This window comes from Nilaparvata lugens, chromosome 9, assembly GCF_014356525.2.
Source record: "Nilaparvata lugens isolate BPH chromosome 9, ASM1435652v1, whole genome shotgun sequence".
Taxonomy (NCBI): Eukaryota; Metazoa; Arthropoda; class Insecta; order Hemiptera; family Delphacidae; genus Nilaparvata; species Nilaparvata lugens.
In genome coordinates this window covers 44,187,458-44,212,177 of record NC_052512.1, presented here as the reverse complement: position 1 = coordinate 44,212,177, position 24,720 = coordinate 44,187,458, and the positions used below count along the sequence as shown (strand labels likewise).

General features: G+C 35.1%; 1 protein-coding gene across 1 annotated transcript in view; it reads left to right on the top strand.

Moving 5' to 3' along the window:
* LOC111060361 (unconventional myosin-IXa) overlaps positions 1-24,720 on the top strand; it is a 176,120-nt gene that overhangs the window by 39,240 nt on the left and 112,160 nt on the right. The window contains 6 exon segments of the mRNA XM_039435347.1: positions 2,590-2,722; positions 5,369-5,463; positions 7,070-7,265; positions 7,267-7,387; positions 23,678-23,937; positions 24,578-24,684. Of these exon segments, the coding sequence (XP_039291281.1) occupies positions 2,590-2,722; positions 5,369-5,463; positions 7,070-7,265; positions 7,267-7,387; positions 23,678-23,937; positions 24,578-24,684 (912 nt within the window).

Genomic DNA, 24,720 nt, shown 5'->3' with positions numbered 1-24,720 from the left:
ACCTCACGCAGTATTCTCATCCACAAGTAACTGATTGTAACTACAATCACATCTGTGTAATCACTTGTCAGCTGATTTATGATGCATAATTCTATAGTCTGATTTTTACTCTAATATTGGCGTATGAAGGAGGCTCCTTTTTCCTTTTATATTATCCTTGAAATGCAAAGTTTCCAAAAACCTTGTATATACGTCGACGCGCTATTAAAAAAGGAACATACATGTCAAATTTCATGAAAATCTATTACCGCGTTTCGCCGTAAATGCGCAACATATAAACATTTAAACATTACGAGAAATGCCAAACAGTCGACTTGAATCTTAGACCTCACTTCGCTCGGTCAACTAAAATAGGAAATATTCACAACTAACTTCAAAAATCAGATCAGATAATTCATTAAAACATCTTCAATTTCTATAGTTGTAAACTCAGTTGTCATTAATGGCCGGTTTCCGAGCTCGGGATTCAGCCAAGTTCTAGACTTTAAACAGCTGGAGTCAGAAAATTAGCTTCCCAAAACGGGGCGTAGTCGCAGTTTTTATAACAGTAGTTGCAGTTTTTATTTTCTCATTTCTATGATTGTAAGGCGTGCGTGGCGAGCATGACAGTGCTCTCCAGTAGAGCTGCCACCACCAGGTTTTTAGGGTCCTGCGCCCTGCTACTTTTATAGGATAATATTATTAAATAAATACGCAAATTCACCAAAACAATCTCACTCTATTGAAAAAATCCCATAACAAACATCTATACTCTCTCTCTCTCTAAGCATAATCACTCCTCAATCACATTACTAAAAACTACATCTCACTATCTCACGCACAACCTTCCTCTAGCGCATCTCGGAACGTTCTCCCTCTAGTTTCGCCTCTACGCGGTCATCACTCTTCAGCTCACCGGTACAAAAGTCCAATTTGGTGGACTGAGTGATGACTCCGCTATTCTAATAATTAATATCCTATGAGAGCGGGGTGTTTGAATTGTTACAATTGGAAACGTTTTTCCTTGACGAAATTAAACATTTCTAGATAATTCAAAATAGCTGAAACTTTACACTATTTTCTCATTATTTATTTTGTTTTTAATTTTCTAGTTTTTTTGAAATTTAATTCAAATGTGACTAAGACAATGACTGCGACTACGCCCCGTTTCGGAAAGCCAATTTTCTGACTACAGCTGTTTAAAGTCTATAACTTGACTGAATCCCGAGCTCGGAAACCGGCCCATACTGTTATCTCAAGCTGATAGTCCACGTAGTTCTTTTCTGTGAAGCTTTATGACGCTGGTAGTCTCTCATATTGTGCCGTTCATACACTCTTACACTCCCAACAAAACAGTAATAATCGACAGTAATCGGCTTGAGATAACAGTAAAAGTTGCGACATAAACGCCCTATACCATGGGATATCTACTTATGCTATTTCATTTAATTTTTTTCATCCCACTGACCACCTATGAAAGGGGTATAAGGATTTGTCAATTATAATCTAAGTCGTCAATCTTTGCATTCTATAATGCAAAAAGAATTCCTCACTGGAATAAGGACAAACCTGCAACAACTCCTCCCTCACCTTAATTCTGAACTTTTCACCTGTAAGAGCTTTTATGCATGTTGGCAATGAATTATAAAGCCGAATTCCTGCACTCTTTACCCCCCTCTCATATATACCAGTTCGATGAATGTCGTCTCTGAGGTTTTGTCTATATCTGGTATTGTATGAGTGGAACAACTCTCCTGTATTGAACCTATCTTTATTCCTATCAATAAAACAAAGAGCCTCTAAAATATATACACCTGGTAGTGGTAGAATCTTTAACTCTTTGAAATAATCTCTACAACTTGCTCTAATAGATTCACCCACCATCACTCTAACTGCCCACTTTTGAATCCTAAATATATGTATTGCATGAGTTGAATTGCCCCAAAATATAACACCGTATGAAAGAAGAGAATGGACCACAGCAAAATAAACACTTCTAAGCGTTCCTGCATCCAGCAATTTCTTCACGGTTCTAAGAACAAATACTGCTGAGTTTAGTTTGCTTTTTAGCTGGTCTAAATGAGGTCGCCAGGAGAGTTCAGAGTCCAGCACTACTCCAAGTGCCTTTGCCTCGTTTGCTGAACCTATGATTCCATCTCTCGTATCCAATACTGCTTCCCGAGCCGTCCTGAATGGAATCTGCATAGTCTTATTGTAATTTAGTACCAACATATTTGAGGCCAGCCATTCTTCTAGTTTCTGAAGAGCTCTTCTACTTTCAGATTCCATATCATGCTGACTGTTACTTTTCAATAAAATACTTACATCATCAGCGTATAAAACACAGTGTGCTGGCTCAAGGTGTGGTGGCAAGTCGTTAATATACAGAAGGAAAAGCAAAGGACCAAGGACTGATCCCTGAGGGACCCCACTCCTCGCCTGTAACCATTCCGACTGATACACAAAAGAGTGAGACTGTATTTCCACCCGCTGATGTCTCTCAGCTATTGTTTCTCTATGGTAATACTGTATATTGAGTGATGTGCTGTGTGGAAAAAAATGTGTCTCAACTTACTTTAACATTTTATTTTACTTTATATTTATTTTTAGCGGCGAATCAGGCAGTGGCAAAACGGAGAGTACCAATTTCTTACTACATCATCTGACTGCGTTGGCCTCCCAGAAGGGATCTCACGCTAGCGGAGTGGAACAGACTATACTTAGTGCCGGCCCTGTATTAGAGGTTGGTAACATTCAAATTCAATTTTCCTCCACCTACTGTCTAAAGTACTTACTTTACTCCCTGAAACATAATACTGAAGTGTCACTTTTTCGCTCTCGATAGTAAAAAACAGAAAATCTCCCTAGGGAGGAAAATTGACCCCATTTAAATAACATGGGAAGCATCTCTATTTTGAAACTTACATTGTAATAGGGTAGAAGGTCTAAGCTCAGATGAGAAAGCATAATAGAGGTGTCTGTCATTGAGTCAACTGAATTCAATACCACAACCAGAAATTTGATCAACTCATGATATATATGATATTATATTCTTAATATTAGTAGATGATAAAAATTTATACAATTTTAAAAATATTATATTCTATTCAAAATACCAGCCAACAAAATATTTTTGATCTGCAATTCAAATCTGAACCGCATGATCTGGAGTCAGCCATTTTTGGTTGACGCCCAGCTGATATAATTGTTACAACTTTTGCCGATAGATAGCGCAATCGGCAGTGCCAATCAGACGACCGGTTTTTGGGTTTCAGATTTTAGGTTATGTTGTTAGGAAACATTGTCACCAATACGTAAGTTATTAAAATGATATTATTTGCAGTTTCTATAAAAAAATGTAGATGGAGGAAAAATGTTGTGTACATCACGAGCGAAAAATACGTTTTCTCCCTCAGGAAAATTGTTGCCCTCGGCTTCGCCTCGGGCTTCAAACTTTTTTCCACAGGGAGAAAAAGTCGTACTTTTCACTCTAGATATACAAATAACTATTGTTCATTTATCATTAATACAATTATTACTAAGATCTAAGTAAAGTACAACAATGTACGTATTCATTTCGTCTATTCAATGTATTGTCAACACATTTAGAGCCGGTTTCCGAGCTCGGGATTTGAGGCTTCGCGGTACACTTTTTTTTATTTAAATTGGATAATCTTTTTCAATATAATTGTTTAGATCATTATAAGAGTGAGAAAAAGTGGCAACTGAAATTTTTAAGTGGTCCAATAAGCGAGTTATGGATTGTTGAAGTGCTAAACTCCGTTTTCTTTCAGTAGAGGTAATTAAAAACTTGACAAACTGAAAACTTGACCTACTAAATTATTGGAGAATTGAAAATAGGCATATAACCATCCCCGGTACATTTAGAATGTATATGCAGAATGTCAAGTGAATGAGTTGAGACGTGATGATGCGTCATTCGTGAATTTCCTATCCCCTTCGTGTAGAAGCCAGTTCTTTCCTTTATTACTTTCCTTGCCCTATTACCATAGGTAAGGAAAGTATTGCTTTCCAAAAAAAATTAAGGTACCCTAATTTCAAGTTTTCTATACGTTTCAAGGTTCCCTGAGTCCAAAACATTCTTTTTGGGTGTTGGTCTGTGTGTGTGTGTGTGTGTGTGTGTGTGTGTGTGTGTGTGTGTGTGTGTGTGTGTGTGTGTGTGTGTGTGTGTGTGTGTGTGTGTATGTCTGTGAACACGATAACTCCATTCCTAATCAACCGATTGAATTGAAATTTTAAACTTAAGGTCCTTATACCATGAGGATCCGACAATAAGAAATTCAATAAAATTGAATTCAAAATGGCGGATAATTACTAAAAAACATGTTTTTCACGGTTTTCTCGAAAACGGCTTTAACGATTTTCTTCAAATTTATACCATGGATAGCTATTTATAAGCCCTATCAACTGACATGAGTCTCATTTCTGGGAAAATTGCAGGAGCTCCGTAATATTCTTGAGAAAAATGGCTGATAATTACTGAAAAACCATGTCTCAAAAATAACTTGACCGATTTTTTTCAAACTCATACCCTGTATAGTTATTTATCAGCTCTATTAAATGGCATGAGTCTCCTTTCTGGGAAACTAATGGGGGGTCCACCCCATCCTTGAGAAATGGACTTTGTAACCTCCTTCTCGTGCATGAGGTAGGTAGGTAGAGCAGTTCATAAAAAGAACACGTAGTCGAGATATTTCATCTGTAGAACAGCTGTTTTGACGACTTTAAAAAAAATGACGACTAAAAAAAATCATCGAATTTCACAATTTATTCACACAAAGAAAAAGTTCTCTGAAAACAATTATATATACTACACATATACAGAAGTCTGATCGTAGTTTCAAATATGAGCAAGGAAAGTTGTGTGAGTGTACCACACCAGATTTTTATAGTATTGATTGATTGATTGAGTACTTTATTTATGTAGATTACAATATATACTGGCTTATACACTTATATACAATAGCTTACAATACAGCAAAATTATAGATGAATTTACATAATATAGACTAAGAAAATAATTATTGAACTGTATATGATATGAAAAAGCAGTTTGTAATATAATAACTATGGATAATAATCATATTGTTATGCATCTACATAAATTGGCGGAGCTTTGGACATATCAATGTCCATTCTTCGGAAAGAATATTAAAAATATCCTTCCCACTAACTCTCTACCAAAATAGTATATTATATACTATAGTATAAATATAGATAGAGGCTACTCGCTTCGCTCGCCTTTATGAAAGATAGAGGCTCTTTTAGGTCGTATTTTCTCTCTTTCTTCTGCGTTATTGTTATTTTAATAATTTTGTTCCTCGTGATGTATTTTATTCAATTTAATATGTGTTGTGATTGCTTACAGGCTTTTGGCAATGCCAAGACGGCTCATAACAACAATTCTAGCCGATTTGGAAAATTTATCCAGGTCAACTATAAGGAAAACGGGATGGTGCATGGGTGGGTGAATTTTAATATAGGGTTTAATCATTATTTACTTTTAATTATGATTTAATACAGGGTGTCCTACGAAATGTATTGTCTATCTAATGGGTTAGTAGAACAGGATAATCTTTCAAATTGATAGAAATTTTGTCAATTTCTTCTAGGGCTGTGGTCCAGAAATATCTGCCAGGAAAGTCAGTCGCCTAGTTGCACGAATATTAAAAAAATGATACTGAATTATTTATGCCCAAATCAGTTTTATAATAGCATTAAGAAGATATGCCTTCTTAAAAGACATTTTACAAGATTACACAATTAATTGACCGAAGCGAAGTTGAGGTCTTAGTTTCGTCTCGATCGACGTTTGTCTGTTTGTTGTTTGTACCGCAGTTACAGTCTCAGTTATTGTCCGATTTGGATAAAATTTGGTGCACAAGTACTTTGAAACAAGGCGTGTCGACGTATGTATAAGGTATATTTTGGAAATTTTTCATTTCAAGGATAATATAAAAGGAAAAAGGAGCCTCCTTCATACGCCAATATTACCGTAAAAATCAGACTATAGAATTATTCATCATAAATCAGCTGACAAGTGATTACACAGATGTGTGGAGAAGCCAGTCTATTGCTGTATTTCCATAAGGTCTTTAGTTTCAATCAGGTACTTGTGGATGAGAATACTGCGTGAGGTCTACTGTTCAAAGAACTACTAGTTAATTTGATTTACAGGGCTTTAGTCCAGAAATATCTTCTATAGTGAGGTCCACAGTATAATAGCAGTGTTTGATTAGCAATGGTATTGCTATCCTTGTCTATCATTCAACAAGGCGGATAGCGCTATCTCTTTCTCACTCAGCTCTGTTTACAGATCGTCTTTCATCAATGTAGAATCAACACTAATAATTGTAGAACACTAATTAACACTTTAATAAATTAACACTTTTCAATAAATTTTTATAATCTAATACTTTTTGATAAATAACAATACTTCTTGAACTTGATAGCCTATGGAACTACTCTACTAGCTCGAGACTGTTTTCATTAGCATAGTAGTGGTAGAGTAGAGTGAGAAGCGGTGGTGGGGGAAGGCAAGTGGTAGAGTACTATCCCACTCTACTCTACTAAAAACTAATACTCTACCATGAACGTATCCATTGGGAGAGTTCACAAGATATGCAATACTTGCCCAGGGAACTCTACCACTAAGGCTCAACTCACACTTAGGCGACGCAGGTGGAGAAGAGACTGGACTCTAGTGGAGAGCATGTGTTTTGAAATGGTGACGTCGCGGAGACTAGAATCGACTGGTCTGAGTGTCACCATTTGGAAACACATGCTCTCCACTAGAGTCCAGTCTCTTCTCCACCTGAGTCGCCTAAGTGTCAGTTGAGCCTTACTCTACTAATTAAAACCAGGCTATAAGGAAGTCATTCTATACTATTCATATTGTCGTGATACAGTATCATATTGTGTTGATACTGTATCATTTATTTTGATACCATAGAGAAAATATATCATTAAGAAGATTTACAATTATTATTACAAAATGTACTGTCTGTTAATGGATCAGTAGTACAAGATAATCTTTCAAATTATTTGAAATGTTGGCAATCTTTTGCAGGGCTGTGGTGCAGAAATATCTTCTGGAAAAATCGCGAATTTGCCGTCAGGGTCGTAATGAACGCAACTACCATGTGTTCTACTATCTGCTAGTCGGTGCCAGTGATACAGACAGGAAGCTGCTGTATCTCCAGGATACGGCGGATTACAACTATCTGAACGGAAGCAACGGAGGAGGTGATACAGAAGAGATTGGAGATACCAAATTCAGATGAGAACTACGAGTTTTCTCGGCTAAAACAGTCCATGGAAATGGTCGGCTTCACAGCTGAGAAACAGAGGCGATTGTTTGCAGTTTTGTCAGCTGTGCTTTTGTTGGGTATGTAACACTTTTGCAAAGTAATATAGCTCTTACTTGAAATTGAAGGCCGCCATTGGGGTATTTTAGCACGAGATATTGGCCCATATGAATAAAACCAGAGCAAATGCTCATGAGCAAAAGCATTGAGCATAAGGCTTTGCTCATGAGCAAAAGGTAGAAGCAAAAGCATTTGCTCATTTTGATATGAATAAGCTTTACCTTATACTCTTACCTTATGCTCCTGAACTCTGGAGCAAATGCTCACGTATTTTAAAGATTTTTCATCAGCTGATTCGCTTTTTGTAGCCTTAATTTGTATTTATAGCTCACGGAAGCGCTAAATATGCAAACAGGGGGCACCGCTTGTGTTTGCGTCGTCTGCTCTGTTTTCTATTTTTTATGAATACAGTTTTAGGTTAGTTGAGTTTAGAATTTTGAAATAATAGCGTAAAAAGTGTCATCTCTATAATAATCTTCAGCATATTCTTATAATATCAATAGCCTTCTTATAATCGTCTACACTCTCATATTCTTAAATGCCTATTTCCTATTTTATGATGGCTATCTTTATAACAGGTGGCTTTTGTATTTATTCTTTTGTAGGAATAATAGTGATATATATCATGGTTGAATCTAAAAAGAGTTTTATAGTTCTACACTATTGGTTATGATAGTATCTGGTATAGTTTCCTCTTCCTCATACGAATTAGTTGAGCCATTTTACTATGAGCAAAAGGTGATGAGCTGTTCTAGACTAGACTCACCTTTTTTGAAGCATTTGCTTCAAAAAGTTGAGCAAATGCTCTAGTTTATTCATACAATTTTGAGCAAAAGCTTTTACTTTTGAGCAAATGCTCAAACTATTTTTTTTGATGAGCATGAGCAAAAGGTTTTGCTCACGTTTATTCATAGAAAATGAAGCAAATGCTTCATATTTTAAGAAGTATGAGCAAATGCTCAACTTTATTCATATGGGCCAATATATCTATATATATTTGTAATACAATAGATCACAAAGGCATTGGTGGCATTGGTATGTAATAATCTTATGGGTTGCCCCCTCAATTGCGGATTTCAATTCCAAGTACGACACTAGCGCTGGATGTGAGCCTATGCATCTTCAAGGTCTTTGGGTCTACACGACAACGATATTAGCGCAAACCTGGCAGGTTTGCGCTAAGTTTGCGTCGTGTAGACGGGAGATCGTTGTACATTTCTGAGGTTTGAAGGTTTGTGCTTTCTTCGATCAATCTCAGCCAGGTTTGCGTCAATTTTTCTAGGAAACGATTATGTCTCATCTATCCATGAAAACCTAAATCGTTTCAAAATGAAGATAGAGAATTCGCGATTTCAGATTCGGATTCAGCATCCTCAAATTAATTATGTGCAATGTCAATTCTCATAAATACTCAAAAACAAGGAAGATTTTTTAATGGATAATAATTATCTTATCTACTCTATAGTAATGTAATAGATATAGTTATTCACTCTTCACTTGATAAGCAGTATTCTTGATTATTTTTATTATTATTGAGAAGTGGGAGGAGGAGGAGGAGGCTTGAGTTACTATTCATCACAAGTTTATAAACACTTCAAAGACTTCGTAGAGATTTTATATATGGTTCAGTTTATAATACAGGTTTGTGTTAAAGTTGGTGTCGTGTGAACAGAGGTTTGAGCAAACTTGGCTCAAAGCCAGATTTGCGTAAACCTGGCTTTGAGCCAATTTTGCGTAAATATCGTGGTCGTGTAGACCCGGCATAAAGCTGCGTTTACACCAAAGTTATTAACAAAATGTTAATAACTTAATCCTTACAGATTCTATGTGATTGAACATAACTTATCATACACATGATGAACATAATGTGTTTGTCAAGTTCCGTTCAATCTAATAGAATCTATAATGATTAAGATAATAACATTTTGTTAATAACTTTGGTGTGAACGCGGCTTTAGTAGACAGAAGGTTGGTCACTCATCTATTGAATTTAAGTTGACATGCAATTGGAGTGGGGGAACTGCAGCCGTGACGTAGGCTGGACAGAATATCGCATTCTTGAAAATCATACGGTGACGTATAGTCAAATTATATAACACAAACATGTTCTGACATGCAAGCTTTCTGTTTCTACTTCACAATAATTATCAAAACATTTAAATAATAGAATCATTTTCCCATTTAAAAGCAAAAACCCCACCTCCTAACAAATCCTTGAGGTCCTAGGTCTTGTTTAGATTTGTAGTTCGGTTATACATCAGCTAGTGAATTTCGGGGATGAGATATTTTGATTCTCGTAGAACATGTGCTCGATGCCAGCATGTATTCAGTGCTTTTATATGAATGCAATGTATCGGAGCGTTTTATTGCAATACAATGGTTTATCAAGATTGTTTTATGGGTTAATCTGAATTTATAATAGTATAACCATAGAGAAAAAATAGCATAAGAAGATATCCCATGGTATAGGGCGTTTATGTCGCAACTTTTACTGTTATCTCAAGCTGATAGTCCACGTAGTTATTTTCCGAGAAGCTGTTTAACGCTGGTAGTATCTCATATTGTGCCGTTCATACACTCTCACCCCAACAAAACAGTGAAAGTTGAATTCTTGAGTGCTCTTGAGAATCTCCTTAGCCACTTATCTAAATGGGAAAATTACACTGTAATAGCGGGGGGTGATCTCAATGCTGATTTCGATGTTTTGACCTCAAAGAAAACAGTGTTAACCTAGCGCCACAGTGCAGGATGGTTTCTTACAGCTTGGCGTTGTTGTCATTCGAGATGGGTGTCTGGCTTGGAAGTGTTTCGGCCGCATTGCAGGATGACTGTTAACGGTTGCCGGAAGATCAACAGCTGGATTTTTTTCGTTATTTTTTGGTGATAGAGAAATTCTGATTGCAGATTCGTTCTCAGCGACCCCAAGTTTAGCCTAAAGGCTCAGAATGTCAACAATGTTTTTAAATAATTAAAAATCATCATGAAAAGTCATTAATATGGTAGTACACCACGTTTCTGGAAACTTTTTACTGGTGACTGGAGTTATTATTGACTCACAAAAATAAAAATAGTCGTGAGAAAGAAAACTGCTGATGAACGCGAATAAGACCGTCACTCCATTGTTCTATTGTCTCGGCTGCTTGGCTGAGCCTGGCTGGAGGGATCAAATAACCGACTGGTTTGTTCTTTCGTCTGTCCGCTAGGCGTAACTACGCCGACCATTGCTGGGTGGGAGGTGTTACTGCGGCCGCTCGCATTCCCACCAACGCTGCTATTATTTGCTGTCTCAGCGCCTAGTCCGATTCAGCCAAGCAACCAGCCTGCACTGCGGAGCTAGGTTTAGAGTTCCTCAATTTACTTAGAGAATTCAACTGTTATTGTTTGAACTCACAGCCTACCAGAGGTGATAGCTGTCTCGATAATGTTTTTGTTAATTGTCATACTGATCGTGCAAGAGAGTAGGGTAGTAAAGGACTTTCCGTTCACAGACCATGATGGTTTAGTTGTAAGATTAGTTAAAACCTAAGATATCTAATATAACTCTGATAAGTGAGCCGAATGATCTGACTAGAAGTAGTTTTAAACATGTTTTCCAGAGAGAAGCTTTCACGACTTATTGAAAAGTTGAGATTTACTGATTGGAGTATGTTATCACATCATCACTTTCGTGATGCAATGGCAATGTTCAGTTTCTTTTTTATGATCTTGACCAATATAATACAGGTTTTCTTGGTTCTTAAGCCTTGTAGAATCATAAACAAAGTAAAAAAGAAAAATTGGTATACTCAGGATTTAGCCAAGGAAAAGGATAGGATAATTTCACTTCATTTATTACATAAAAGCACAGGCAGTGTCGAAATTAAGAACCAGTTGACTGCATTGAAAAAAGTCTATATCAGAGAGGTGACTAATGCCAAAGTTACTCCTAATAGTAAACTTATCAAATCTAGCAATAATAAATGTAAGACTGCATGGGCTCTCATAAAAAAAGTTGTAATATATCAAAAGGCGTTGAACCACTGATATCCCCAAATTCATTAACAGTTACTGTGTTGAGTCCGTTGATAGGGTTAAAAGAGAGATTGTCAAACCTGATATATCAGTAAAAGATTGTATTAATAAAGTTAATGTTAGGCTAAATAGGTGTTTCGAGTGGAGACCTGTCACAATAATTGATGTTTTAAAGGCAGCAAAACAGTTAAATAACTCTTACAGCTATGATTATTATAACATGTCGAACAATTTTTTGAAAAAAATAATACCTCACATTGTGCAACCACTGACCGCATGCATAAACAGAATATTGCAAGAGGGGAAATTCCCTGAGGAACTTAAAATATCAAAGGTGTGCCCTATTTTCAAAAAGGGGTCTAAAGATAAACCAGAGAGCTATCGTCCTGTGTCATTGGTGCCTGTTCTTTCTAAACTTATTGAAATAATAATATGTGAGCAAGTTGTTGTATTTTTGGAGGAAAATAACTTATTATCAGGAGTTCAGTTCGGCTTTAGAAAAGGCAAAGCAACTGTTGATGCAGTTGAGGGTTTGGTCTGTGACATTTTGCAGGCATTTGAAAATAGTTCTTATGCACAGGTTACATTCTGTGACTTAAGCAAAGCATTTGACTGCGTCGACCATGGTGACTTGATAGAGAAACTTCATTATTACGGTTTTCGGGGAGTTTCTCTAACACTATTTGAGTCTTACCTGAAGAATAGAAAGCAGACCGTCTGCGTCAATGGAGAGTGGTCTGATGTAATTTTCCTGAAGTATGGCATACCTCAAGAATCCGTCCTGGGTCCTCTATTATTCCTTATAAGTATCAATGATTTGCCTCACAATGTTTTGAGCAGAGCAGTATTATATGCGGATGATACTACCTTTTTGAATGTCTCTAATGATATAGCTAAGCTCTCAAATGTTGTTAATAACTCACTTGATGAAGCAGGAGCCTGGTTCAGAGCAAATGGATATCTTTTAAATGCTAATAAGACTGAAAATGTCATATTTAGTCTGAGACCATATGATAATGAAGATACTCAGCAGGATATTGTAAATAATGTTAAATTTTTAGGGGTACACATTGATCATCAACTGACCTGGGGAAAACACATTGATTATTTAAAAGCTAGGCTTTCAAGAGTCATCTATCTCATTGGACGTCTGAAGCAATGTGTGACTCCACATAGTGTGAGAATGGCTTACTTTGCGTTTTTTCAGTCCCTTATTAAATACTGTCTTCTTGTATGGGGCAATTCTCCGAGGGTTGCAGAGATATTGAGGTTGCAAAAGAAAGTTGTTAGAATTATCAATGCTTCAGGTCCCTTGGATCACTGTAAGCCTATATTTATAAAATTGAATATTAAGACTGTCATCAATCTTTATATCTTTGAACTTGCTGCTTACTCTTTAAAGAAATTACCAGAAACAACTCTTAATGAACATGTCCACTCACACAGCACACGTAATAGGGGTAGAATGAATTTCCAATATTGCAGATTAAGTAAATCTCTTAATAGTCACTGTATAATGTACAAAAAGGTTTACAATAGTTTGTTGGGGTCCATTAACAAATATGATAATATGACTTTTCTCAATAAACTGGATATTTGGCTGAGTGAAAATCCTTTCTATGACATTGAGGAATTCTTTGAGCATCCACATATAATTATTTAGTGTTAAGTATTAGAAGTGCTGAAGTGTTGTTTCAATCAATTCTGTTATTCAATTCCAAATTTTATTGTCTGTCCTGGTGTTATTTTTATAGTTTATTTATTTTTAATGTTTAAATTCTATATATATTATGTTTTTATTCACCTCGGCTTTAGACTAAGGACTATGCTCCGTTTTCATGACTTTGTCAATACATGTATAATTGTGAACGACAATAAAAACATTTGATTTGATTTGATTTGATAAGCTCTATCAACTGCCACAAGTCTCATATGTGTAAAAATTTCAGGAGCTCCGCCCCATCAATGCAGATAGATTCCCAATTATCAGGCTTCAGATACAATTGAAACAAAAAAAATCAAGTGGAGTAGATTGAGCATGAAAATCTCTACAATTAATGTTCAGTAACATTTTCATTTAAAATTGAAAATAAGCTTTAAATTCGAGAAAATGTGATTATTCAATTGCAAATTATTGATGATTCTATTAAATCATTCACTATGAAGAGATAGCAGACCTCATGTGTGTCTCCAGCGTTATTGCCCTGTCACCAGCTGGCTCAAATCTTTGAGTAGTAGACTTGAGATGCGCGGGAACACTAGCGTCAGTGATCAATTTTCATAACGGCAAGGAAAGTTGTGTGAGTGCGCCACACCAGATTTTTGTACCTTGATTTAGGGCCGGTTTCCGAGCTCGGTATTTAGCCAAATTCTAGACTTTAAACACCTGGAGTCAGCTGGAACAGCTTGAGTCAGAAAATTAATTCTCCGAAACGGGGCGTAGTCGCAGTCCAATTCACACTTTTAATTTCACACTTTTACGCATTTCCCTACAACTGTAGCAGCTGCTTTAGTGTTGAGTGTAAAATCTCCAGTTTTGCAACAATAAATCAATCGACAAAGGAATTTGGAGGGAATGTTTTGAACACAATTTTTGGCTTTGCAGCTTTGTTGAGGCTAGTTGAGTTTAGAATTTGAAATAATAGCGTAAAAAGTGTCATCTCTATAATAATCTTCAGCATATTCTTATAATATCAATAGCCTTCTTATAATCGTCTACACTCTCATATTCTTAATGCCTATTTCCTATTTATGATGGCTATCTTTATAACAGGTGGCTTTGTATTTATTCTTTTGTAGGAATAATAGTGATATATATCATGGTTGAATCTAAAAAGAGTTTTATAGTTCTACACTATTGGTTATGATAGTATCTGGTATAGTTTCCTCTTCCTCATACGAATTAGTTGAGCCATTTTACTATGAGCAAAAGGTGATAAGCTGTTCTAGACTAGACTCACCTTTTTTGAAGCATTTGCTTCAAAAGTTGAGCAAATGCTCTAGTTTATTCATACAATTTTGAGCAAAAGCTTTTACTTTTGAGCAAATGCTCAAACTATTTTTTTGATGAGCATGAGCAAAAGGTTTTGCTCACGTTTATTCAAAGAAAATGAAGCAAATGCTTCATATTTTTAGAAGTATGAGCAAATGCTCAACTTTATTCATATGGGCCAATAGCATAAATAGATATCCCATGGTATAGGGCGTTTATGTCGCAACTTTTACTGTTTTGACCGGGTAAGAGTGTATGAACGGCACAATATGAGATACTACCAGCGTTACACAGCTTCACGGGAAATAACTACGTGGACTATCAGCTTGAGATAACAGTAAAAGTTGCGACATAAACGCCCTATACCATGGCATATCTACTAATGCTATTGTTTCTCTATGGTTCAACCGACATAACTAACTATTCAAAAATGAAGCTAGATAAATTCTCTATATAGATAACCTCTATATATTATATTCTCTCTCTCTCTCTCTCTCTCTATATATATATATATATAATATATATATATATATATAGATATATATATATATATATATATATAGGTAACCCATGATCCGCAATGGTCTATTTTAAAACTACAAACTGAAATCTTGAAGAATTTAAAATTTAAAATAACCTTTTACCAACCTCGGTAAATTGAGAATCAATATACAATTTTTAAAGTTAATCAGTTGAGTAGTTGAGACGTGATGATGCGTCATACATAATTTTCCTATCCCGTACGTGAATAAGCCAGTTCTTTCCTATATTATAGTGTGACATGGGTAGTATTTGATTATTTATTCATTGATTGATTTTTTCGTGTTTTAGATTTAAGATTTTTTTCAGGAGAAAAGACTCTGATATTAGAATAATAATTTCCGTAGTTGGACTTTAGTGAGAAAATATATAATTTAGTGAGTAAGTAGTATTTTTGCAGCGGCAATAAGATTCTGCCAACTTATGTCTATTTATTTATTATTTATTTATTAGAACAGTCACAAACACGATATTTGGAAAGAGAAACAGGCAATTGCCCAAAACTTCTTCAATTCCTTGATTTTGGCACATAAATAGTCCAAAGTGAGGTTAAGTTTAAAATTTCTGTTTTCACCAAAGATTAACACTCAGAGAATACGTATTCGAGATATGACTGATGAATTTTGAATTTCGAAGGGTTGATAAGAGCCGGAAATAACACTAAACAATCCAAAAGTTTCAATAATATTGTAATAAACTTGGAATTTTTGAGCAGAAAAATTAAAACTACTATCACTGCAACTATCAGCTAATTTTTTTTTAATTGATTTTTTCTAAACGATTCTGGGAACCAGCAAATTCAGGGATATTTGCTAGTTCTCACGGATGAGGCGGCTCCACGAGGCAAGGACAAGGCGGATGTTGGTAGCCTGTAGATATTTTCACAGAGGAATACTGCACACCTGGCAAGTACCCGCTTGCCCAATCAAGTGAGAACCGACTCTTCCAATAGCAGCAGTTAGGCCTTCTGGCACACTGACATGGAGAGGGGCAAGTTTTCCGGACGGAAAACCTCCAGTCGTTGAACAACCGAGGTATCGAGCGGATCAAAATCCAAACCGTATTGCAAAAAGCTAAGTTATTTTTCCGGCATTATGATATACGTGAGTGTCCTGTGGTTTGGGATTACGGTGGGAGTGATAGCTGTGGGTAAGTGCCAAAAATTCTAGCTCCTTATAAAACATTTTCGCCCCAATTAGTAAAATTATTGTTGTAGTAAAATTTCTAGTTAGCAGAATCTTATTGGCAGGTAGTTTTTGTAGGAATAATATTTGGATAAAATGTGCTGCATATTTAATTCTTTAAATTTCAAATAAATGAGAAATTCTTTAGGTAATACAATGTTTTTGTTTATCCAGTTCCCATGACTCCCTTGAAGTAGTAATAAGATTTCTTCAACCCCCATCAAGGGCGGTTACAATAGTATAGATAAGCTCTTCAACCTGGTACTAACATAATAAAGTGACAGAACTCAAATCTTGTTTAGATACCTTCCTCGACTTAATGCCAACCTGACAAAATTAGACTGGTTATTAATTATTTAGTTACCAATTTTAACCATCCTGTTTTCATCTGTCTCTCTAGATTATAGTTCTATACAAAACAGTTCAATATAAAACAGCTGTTGTAGCTATGGTGAAAGTGATATTTTCGAGCTAAAAATTTAAGTGATTTTATTCTATATTTTGTGAATATTTGAAGTTTGGTTTTTGTTTTAACGGAAGTTTCATTATCAATCTATCTAAATTTGAAATTCTTTGTTTTATTCTGATTCATAGTTTCAGATTGAAGATTTGGTGTTGAAATTGAAGTGAACATAACCTACATAATATTTGGACGTTTTGTGATAAAATCAGGAAATTGAAGAAGTTTTGGGCAATAGCCTGTTTTTTCTTTTTCGACTATTATATTGTTCGCTCTATCTAATAAATAAATAAATAAATAAATAAATATACTAACATTATGGTATGTATTCATGTCCCATGAATGAAATTTGAACATTAATTCTGAAAAATCTACAAGGAAATTTGAAATTTGGGCTTGGAGGTGCACGAGATTGATATTTTTAGAATGTATGTGCAAAATTTGGAGATCTAAACCATTCCCGTTTTTCCGGTATGCAATCCACAAGTTGTCATGTTTTGATGCGAACAAACATAACCCTACTCTCTCTCTCTCTCATATAGATAAGACTAGCAGGTAACCCATGCTCCGTAAGGGTTTATTTTAAAACTTGACCGAGTGGAATCTTGAAGAATTGAAAATAGGTCTATAAATCGGTAAATTAAGAATCTATATGCTGAATTTCAAGTGAATGAGTTGAGTAGTTGAGACGTGATGATGCGTCATTCGCGAATTTCCTATCCCCTACGTGTAGAAGCCAGTTCTTTCCTTTATTATATCCTATTATATTAAGCGAGCAATTTCTGTATATATTTCTATATCTGGTTATCTGGATATTTATATGGTTATTTATGTTCAACGGTTCTCGATAACAGCTCTAACGATTTTCACGAATTTTGGAACATAGTAGGTTTATGATATAAAAATTCGATTGCACTAGATCTCATCCCTGGGAAAACTCGCTGAAGAACATTAAAAGGATCCTTGGAAAAACAGATGATAATTTCGTCATCTGTCGATAACAGAAGATGCGTATGCTTGTGTGGGAGATCAGCTGTGTAATCAATTAGCTTACTGTATCTCGCGAGAAGTCTAGAAATTTTAATAGACTCGATCAAAATATAGTAATCTGATTTGTTGACATGAGATGGTATATATCATATCAAAGTTAATAATTATTTTTCGCCCCACTTGGATGTAATGAGCTGGTTTACGTGCGTCATATGGAGGCCGAAAGTGATTCAATTCAATTCAATTTATTTATTCACACACACACACACACACACACACACACACACACACATAAGATACATCAATATGAAATAAAAATTAATTACATCAATAAAAAAACATTACAGTATAAAATAAATAACATAAATATGAGAACACAATACAATATTAGAAGGCAATTTATACATGTTATGTGGTGAAGAAGGGTAGAGGATCAAAAGTTCTTCCAACTATGGCTATCCATGTCATAGGAAGGCTTTTGATCCTTGGAAATTTTTGGAAAGGATTGGAAAAGGGATGTGATAGAGCACAAGTAGGGGAAGTGAGCGCACTAATCAGAAAAGTTCTCTGTTAACTTATTATAATTCTCAAAGGTAGAAGAAGTAGTTAATTTTGATCCAAGCATTGATATCTGTTTTTACTTTTTTTGTTATCTTGGCACAGCTAATAATTTGTTCAGGAATTTTATTTATAATTTTAGTGCTTAAATATATGAGTTGTCTTCTAATATTTTCAATGTTTGTATGATAGATTAGGTAGGTACTTATTTGAGGTGGGTCTTAAATTGTATTGATTATTGATAGTATTATTAGTGCAAATGAAATTATTTTTATATTTAAATATATACTTCACTACATGCATTACGTACAACTGTCTGTTAACACGTTAAACTCTTCAAAAGTCAGGTTGGTTGGGAAAAGTCTAGGCTTATTTAAGATTGTTCTAATGATTGATTTTTGAATTATGAAAAGCTCTTCCAAGTGGAGCCCCCCCATACTGAAATACCATACTGAATTATGGACTGTACCAGTGCAAAGTATACCATTTTAAGATGACTTGAGTTTAGAATTTTTTTTGCTTCGTAGAATTTATAAGAAAGATATCTGATTCTTTTGCATAAAAATTTGATATGGATGTTCCACTTCAAATATTCATCTATTATGACGCCTAGATATTGTGTGCTTGTTACTCTTTTTATTATGGGACAAGTGCAGTTATTGAAGTTCATGTTGCAGTTTGAATGTAGTCTCAGATTCATATTTTCGTCGGGTTTACCAGTTGTATTGAGTGCAAAGGTGATGTAATTGGTTTTATCAATGTTCAAGCTCAAAGTGTTTTTGTCTAACCATTTTTTAATGAGAAAACAATTCTGTTCTGCAATTTCATGAGCCTCGATCCACGATTTTCCATAGAAAACAGCTGCAGTGTCATCTGCGAATGATATAGTTGTTGAGTTTTTTAGTTTCAGGCTCAGTAAATCATTCACATAAATAATAAGAAGGATTGATGAAAGTACAGTTCCCTGAGGCAACCCGTGAGAGGTCATTTTAGAGGTATCAGTACATCCATTTATTGTTAAAGACTGTGTTCTATCTCTCAAATAGCTTTTAATTAATTCTAGAAAAAATCCCCTGAAGCCATATTTCTCGAGTTTATTGTAAAGGGAGTAATGTGGAATAGTATCAAAAGCTTTTTTGATATCCAAGAAAACCGCTATAGATTTGTAATTGGAATTCAGGTTTTGTGAAACGGTATTAGCAAATTTAATTAATGCATCTTCCGTACTCTTCTCAGCCTGAAATCCAAATTGATTTTCATTTATTATTTTATGTTTGCTCAAAAACAGGACTAATCTCTTCTTTATAATCTTTTCCATAATTTTTGCCAGATTACTGATAAGACTGATTGGCCTGTAATTGCCAAGATTTTATGGATCTCCTTGCTTGAAGAGAGGTTTTATTTTGGCTTTTTTGAAGTGTTTGGGGAAGTAGCCTTGCTCAAAACATTTATTAAAAATCGTGGCTAGTGGCTGTGAAATAGTGTGGCCTATTTGCTTGAGTACTGTGTTATTGAGATTATCCATTCCTGGGGCGCAATTATTCTTCAGCTCTTTTATTGTCTCTTCAATTTCTTTAAAATCTGTTGGTCTCATGAAGAAAGAATTCAGTAGAGGTGTTTCGGTTATATCGTTGTTGTGATCAAAGTTGGGAGAATTCGCTAGTTCATTGTTCAAAGCTATAGCCTGTCTTTCACCAACATTGGTAAAAAAGTCATTCAGCCTCTTGGCCTCAACTCTGAACCTGTTACACTCCTTTTTTCCTTCCCCGATTGCCTCATTAATACTCCTCCAAAGCTTTGAACTATTGTTTTGACATTGCTCTATTTTAACTTTATAATATTTCTCCTTCGCTTCAATGTGTTCCGATAAATTCTGTATTCATTTATTGAATCAGCATTTGCAGGACCTTTCCTTATTCTATCATGCATTCTATCCCGTATAGTAATTGATCTTATTATTCCTTGCGTTATCCAAGGCTTCAAAGGGCGATTTCGGCGAGGAATGTTTATCTCAGTTTTGACTGAATTAATAATACCATTTAACCGTTCCACAAACTTTTCAACAAGTATATCTTCATTTCCAAAAATTGTATTCCAGTTTTCTTTTTCCAATTTTTCAGCAAGAAGTCTGTAATTGTAAGATATTTTTATGCTGTTTGCAGGCATATTTCTATTTGAAGTGGTTCCGGGATTCCGTTCATTACCTAAATGTAATAGAACCGAATAATGATCCGTTATTGTTGTCTTGAAGATGTTCCCAAATATAAAGCTGAAATTGCTATTTGTGTTTTTGAAAAAGATATGATCTATGCACGATTCAGATGTGGTTGATACTCTAGTACTTCCATTTATATGAGATTTAAAGCCTTTGCTCATTAAAATATGCATGTATTCCTGAACCTGTATACTAGTTGATTGAATATTTATATTTATATCACCAACCATACAAACACTCATTGAATTGGGTATATTGTCAAGGAAATGGTTTAGGCTGTTGACAAAATTCTCGGTGTTATGATTAAGGGTGATCTATAAATTCCTATAACTCTGAACATTTTATCATTTGGTGTTTTCAAGTCCAAGCACAACGAGTTTGCATCAACAATGTAACAAGCGATCACACTGACATCAATATTATTTCTAATATAAATGCACAGACCGTCGCATTTGTTAATTTTCGAATATTTGTTTACTTCGGTGTAACCTGGGATCTTGTAAGTAAATGGAATGTTCTCGGTTAGCCAAGTTTCAGTAAGAACTATTACATGGATATCTGTTTTTAAGCTGTTTATACAACAGATTAACTGATTGAAATTTGCATGAAGGCTGCGGATATTGGTCGAGAAGATATTTAAGAATTCAATTTACATTGTATTCTGACCAGGCCGGTAAAAGTTTTACGGCCCTAGGGCTGTAAAATAACCTTGAAGTCAGCTGATACTGATTTGATGTGAACGTGTTTACAAAATAGTTTATGAAACGGAATCAGTTTATGCTTCTAGAATTGAATAAAGTATTTTGCAATAAGATATTATCATTTTATTTGGATGAATGAGATACAAATGAGATATTATAAACTATTCAAATTCAATTTTCAGAGTATAATAGAATCTAACCTCAAACCTCCTAGTACTGCGTTTATCACGGAACATGGTGGATAAACGGAATCATTTTATGCTTCTAGAATTCAATAAAATATTCTACAATAATATACTAGCATTTTATCTGGATGAATAAAATACAGATAAGATATATATTATAAACTATTCAAATAATTCGATTTTCAGAGTAGGATAGAACTTCTTACCTAAACTTCCGTTGAGATTCAGTTTGGCCAAATTTCAAGTGTGCTAAAACAGCTGATCAAAAAACATTTAATTATTTGTGTTTATTATTCAATAATTAAAACATTTATAATAATATCATCTTATTGTCATTTAAAAGAATAAAAAAGTATAAACTCAACCTCCCACATAATTGAACATAATCTTTTAGGTTATTTAGACAAATCAGAATAAAAAACAAAAATACTTGGACAATCTCCTGATATTCAGATTACCTCAGATTTGCTAGAGCTATGACCTTCCACTTTTGCTTTCGGAAGTGCTTAATGAACAATTATTCTCTTATATATATATATATATATATATATATTATATATATATATATATATATAGTTTATTTTTCTGTGTGGCGAAAAATAGCGTTCGCACCACAGGCAAAAATGTTTTTCCGTCTCTCGATATTTTCTAGTCCTCGGCCTACGGCCTCGGACTTGAAAACCTATTTCGAGCCGGAAAAGTCTCATTTTCGGCCCTAGGTGCGAAATATACTATTACAGTTCTAAGTGATTAGTGATTGTTATTTTGTTATCCAATTTGGTTTGTAAAAATAATCTAAATTAGAACTTTTTTGTTTTTAAATGTTTGGTCTGAAAATTGAGCCTGAATTCAAGTGTATGGAGCATAACCTACTTTTTGGAATATTTATAGTGTATAAATCAAAATTCGGGGAAGAAACAGTTTTGGGCTGTGCCTGTTAGTCCTTCCCCAATCATTTAGAAGAATTGTGTTCTGTTTATCAATAAACTAGCCGTCAGGCTCGCTTCGCTCGCCATATCCGTCTAGCCAGGGGGCTCCGCCCCCTGGACCCACGACTGGATCGTCCAAAAATGAGATCAGCGGGCTCGCTTCGCTCGCCTGCGTTTTTCATTTGAGCATGCGACAGAAAGTCAAAGTACTTCCTCGCTCGATTCAATCACCGATTAAATTCAATTATTTAGTGCAGGGTGGAAAACTTCGTTAGGATATTATGAGAATTATTGTACTCCAGTCTAGCTTTTAAAATTAGAAATAGGAATGACGTATCTTCATCAGGCGTATCTTTGGCTAACAAAATTCTTCCACCTCAGCTAAACCTGTGTAACTTTTTCTTAAATATATTTCCATCAATTATTGAAAAAGGTGAGAAAAGCTGAGAAAAACGTTGAAAAAACACTGATTTTTGGCGTATCTTCGATGAAATATTGAAGTCAACTCATCACAAAATTTTTAGACCCCAGCTAAACCTTTGTACCAAATTTGAACATTTTCTGTCTATTACTTGATGAAAGAACTGAGAAAACGCAAAAAACCGCTAATTTTGGGCGTATCTTCGGCGTTATTTCAAATTCCTTCCAATACAACATTAGCTCATCTAGCTGAGCTTCTGTGCTAAATTTGAACAATTTCTGTTCATTTGTTCTAGATAAATCTGAGAATAAGCAAAAAAAGCTGGATAAACGCTCATTTTGGGCGTATCTTTGACGTTATTTCAAATTCCTTCCAACACAACATTAGCTCATCTAGCTGAGCTTCTGTGCTAAATTTGAACAATTTCTGTTCATTTGTTCTAGATAAATCTGAGAATAAGCAAAGAAAGCTGGATAAACGCTAATTTTGGGCGTATCTTTGACGTTATTGCAAATTCCTTCTAACTCAACATTATTACACCCTAGCTGAGCTTCTGCACTAAATTTGAACATTTTCTGTTCATTTGTTCTAAGATAAAGCTGAGAAAACGCTGGAAAAACGCAGATTTTGGGCGTATCTTTGACGTTATTGCAAATTCCTTCTAACTCAACATTATTACACCCTAGCTGAGCTTCTGCACTAAATTTGAACATTTTCTGTTCATTTGTTCTAGATAAAGCTGAGAAAACGCTGGAAAAACGCAGATTTTGGGCGTATCTTTGACGTTATTGCAAATTCCTTTTAACTCAACATTATTACACCCTAGCTGAGCTTCTGCACTAAATTTGAACATTTTCTGTTCATTTGTTCTCGATAAAGCTGAGAAAACGCTGGAGAAACGCAGATTTTGGGCGTATGTTTTGAAATTTTTCCAAATCCGTTCTTAGTGCGCCTCTCAAGGGCCAACTGAACCTACCTACCAAATTTGAACGTTTTTGGTCCGGTAGATTTTTAGTTCTGCGAGTGAGTGAGTCAGTCAGTGAGTGAGTGCCATTTCGCTTTTATATAATATATAGAATATAGATAGATATAGATAGTAACGATTTGTGTTGACTGGATTTCAGGCAACGTGGAATTCCAGCCCCGAAAATCGACCTACCATCACGACGAAGCAGTGGCAGTGAAGAACCAAGAAACGGTGGCACTTGTCTCACAGTTGCTTCGAGTGAAGCATTCGACGCTGTTGGCCGCTCTGCTCGCCAAGCGTGCCCGAGCCTCGGGCGAGACACTCGTCATCAACTACCGGCTGCCCGAGGCTATTGCCGCCCGTGATGCTATGGCAAAGTGTCTCTACGGCGCCCTGTTTGACTGGATTGTACTACAGGTATAGTCACTTTTATATAAGTGTAAGTTAAGGAAGAATATCACGGCACCGAGCTCCGCTCTGGAGTACAAAAGCATATAACATTTATTACGAAAGATATTATTACTAGGGATGGGTATCGAAAGACAAAACATCGATGTTTTTTTCTCCTAAACATCGATAAGTGAAAAACATCGAACAGTAAACATCGATGTTAAAAAAATCTATGTTTGATGTTGAAACATCGATGTTTCTAAACATCGATTTATCGATACCCATCCCTAATTATTACGTTCGCCTTCTTATAAAACAAAAAGAAACTGGGAAAAACTTTTAAGAAAATGTTTTATTGTTTAATTTTCTTTAAATCTCTTACAAGCCCATGTGCCAAAACGGGGAAAAAGGAACAAAAGCTGTTTCCTTTTTTGTGCTACTATAATAAATTTGGATCATATTATAGACGAAATTAATTTATGTTTATGTGTTTATATTTATGTATATCGTATATACTTTCAATTATATTAACTTATAACCTTCTGACTTGCATAATGTTAGTATAGTTTTGACTTTGTCTATTGCCAATGTTGCTTAATGACAATAAAAATTTATTTATTTATTTATATTGATATTTAGATGTTTGAATGATTGTTTTTGGTTTTAGGTTAACCATGCTCTCCTCTCCAAGAAAGACACACTCAGAGATCACCAAGGCAATTCTATTGGGGTTCTAGATATATTTGGATTCGAGGATTTCGGACCCAATAACAGGTATCACTTTTAATTCATAGATAAACTAGCCGTCAG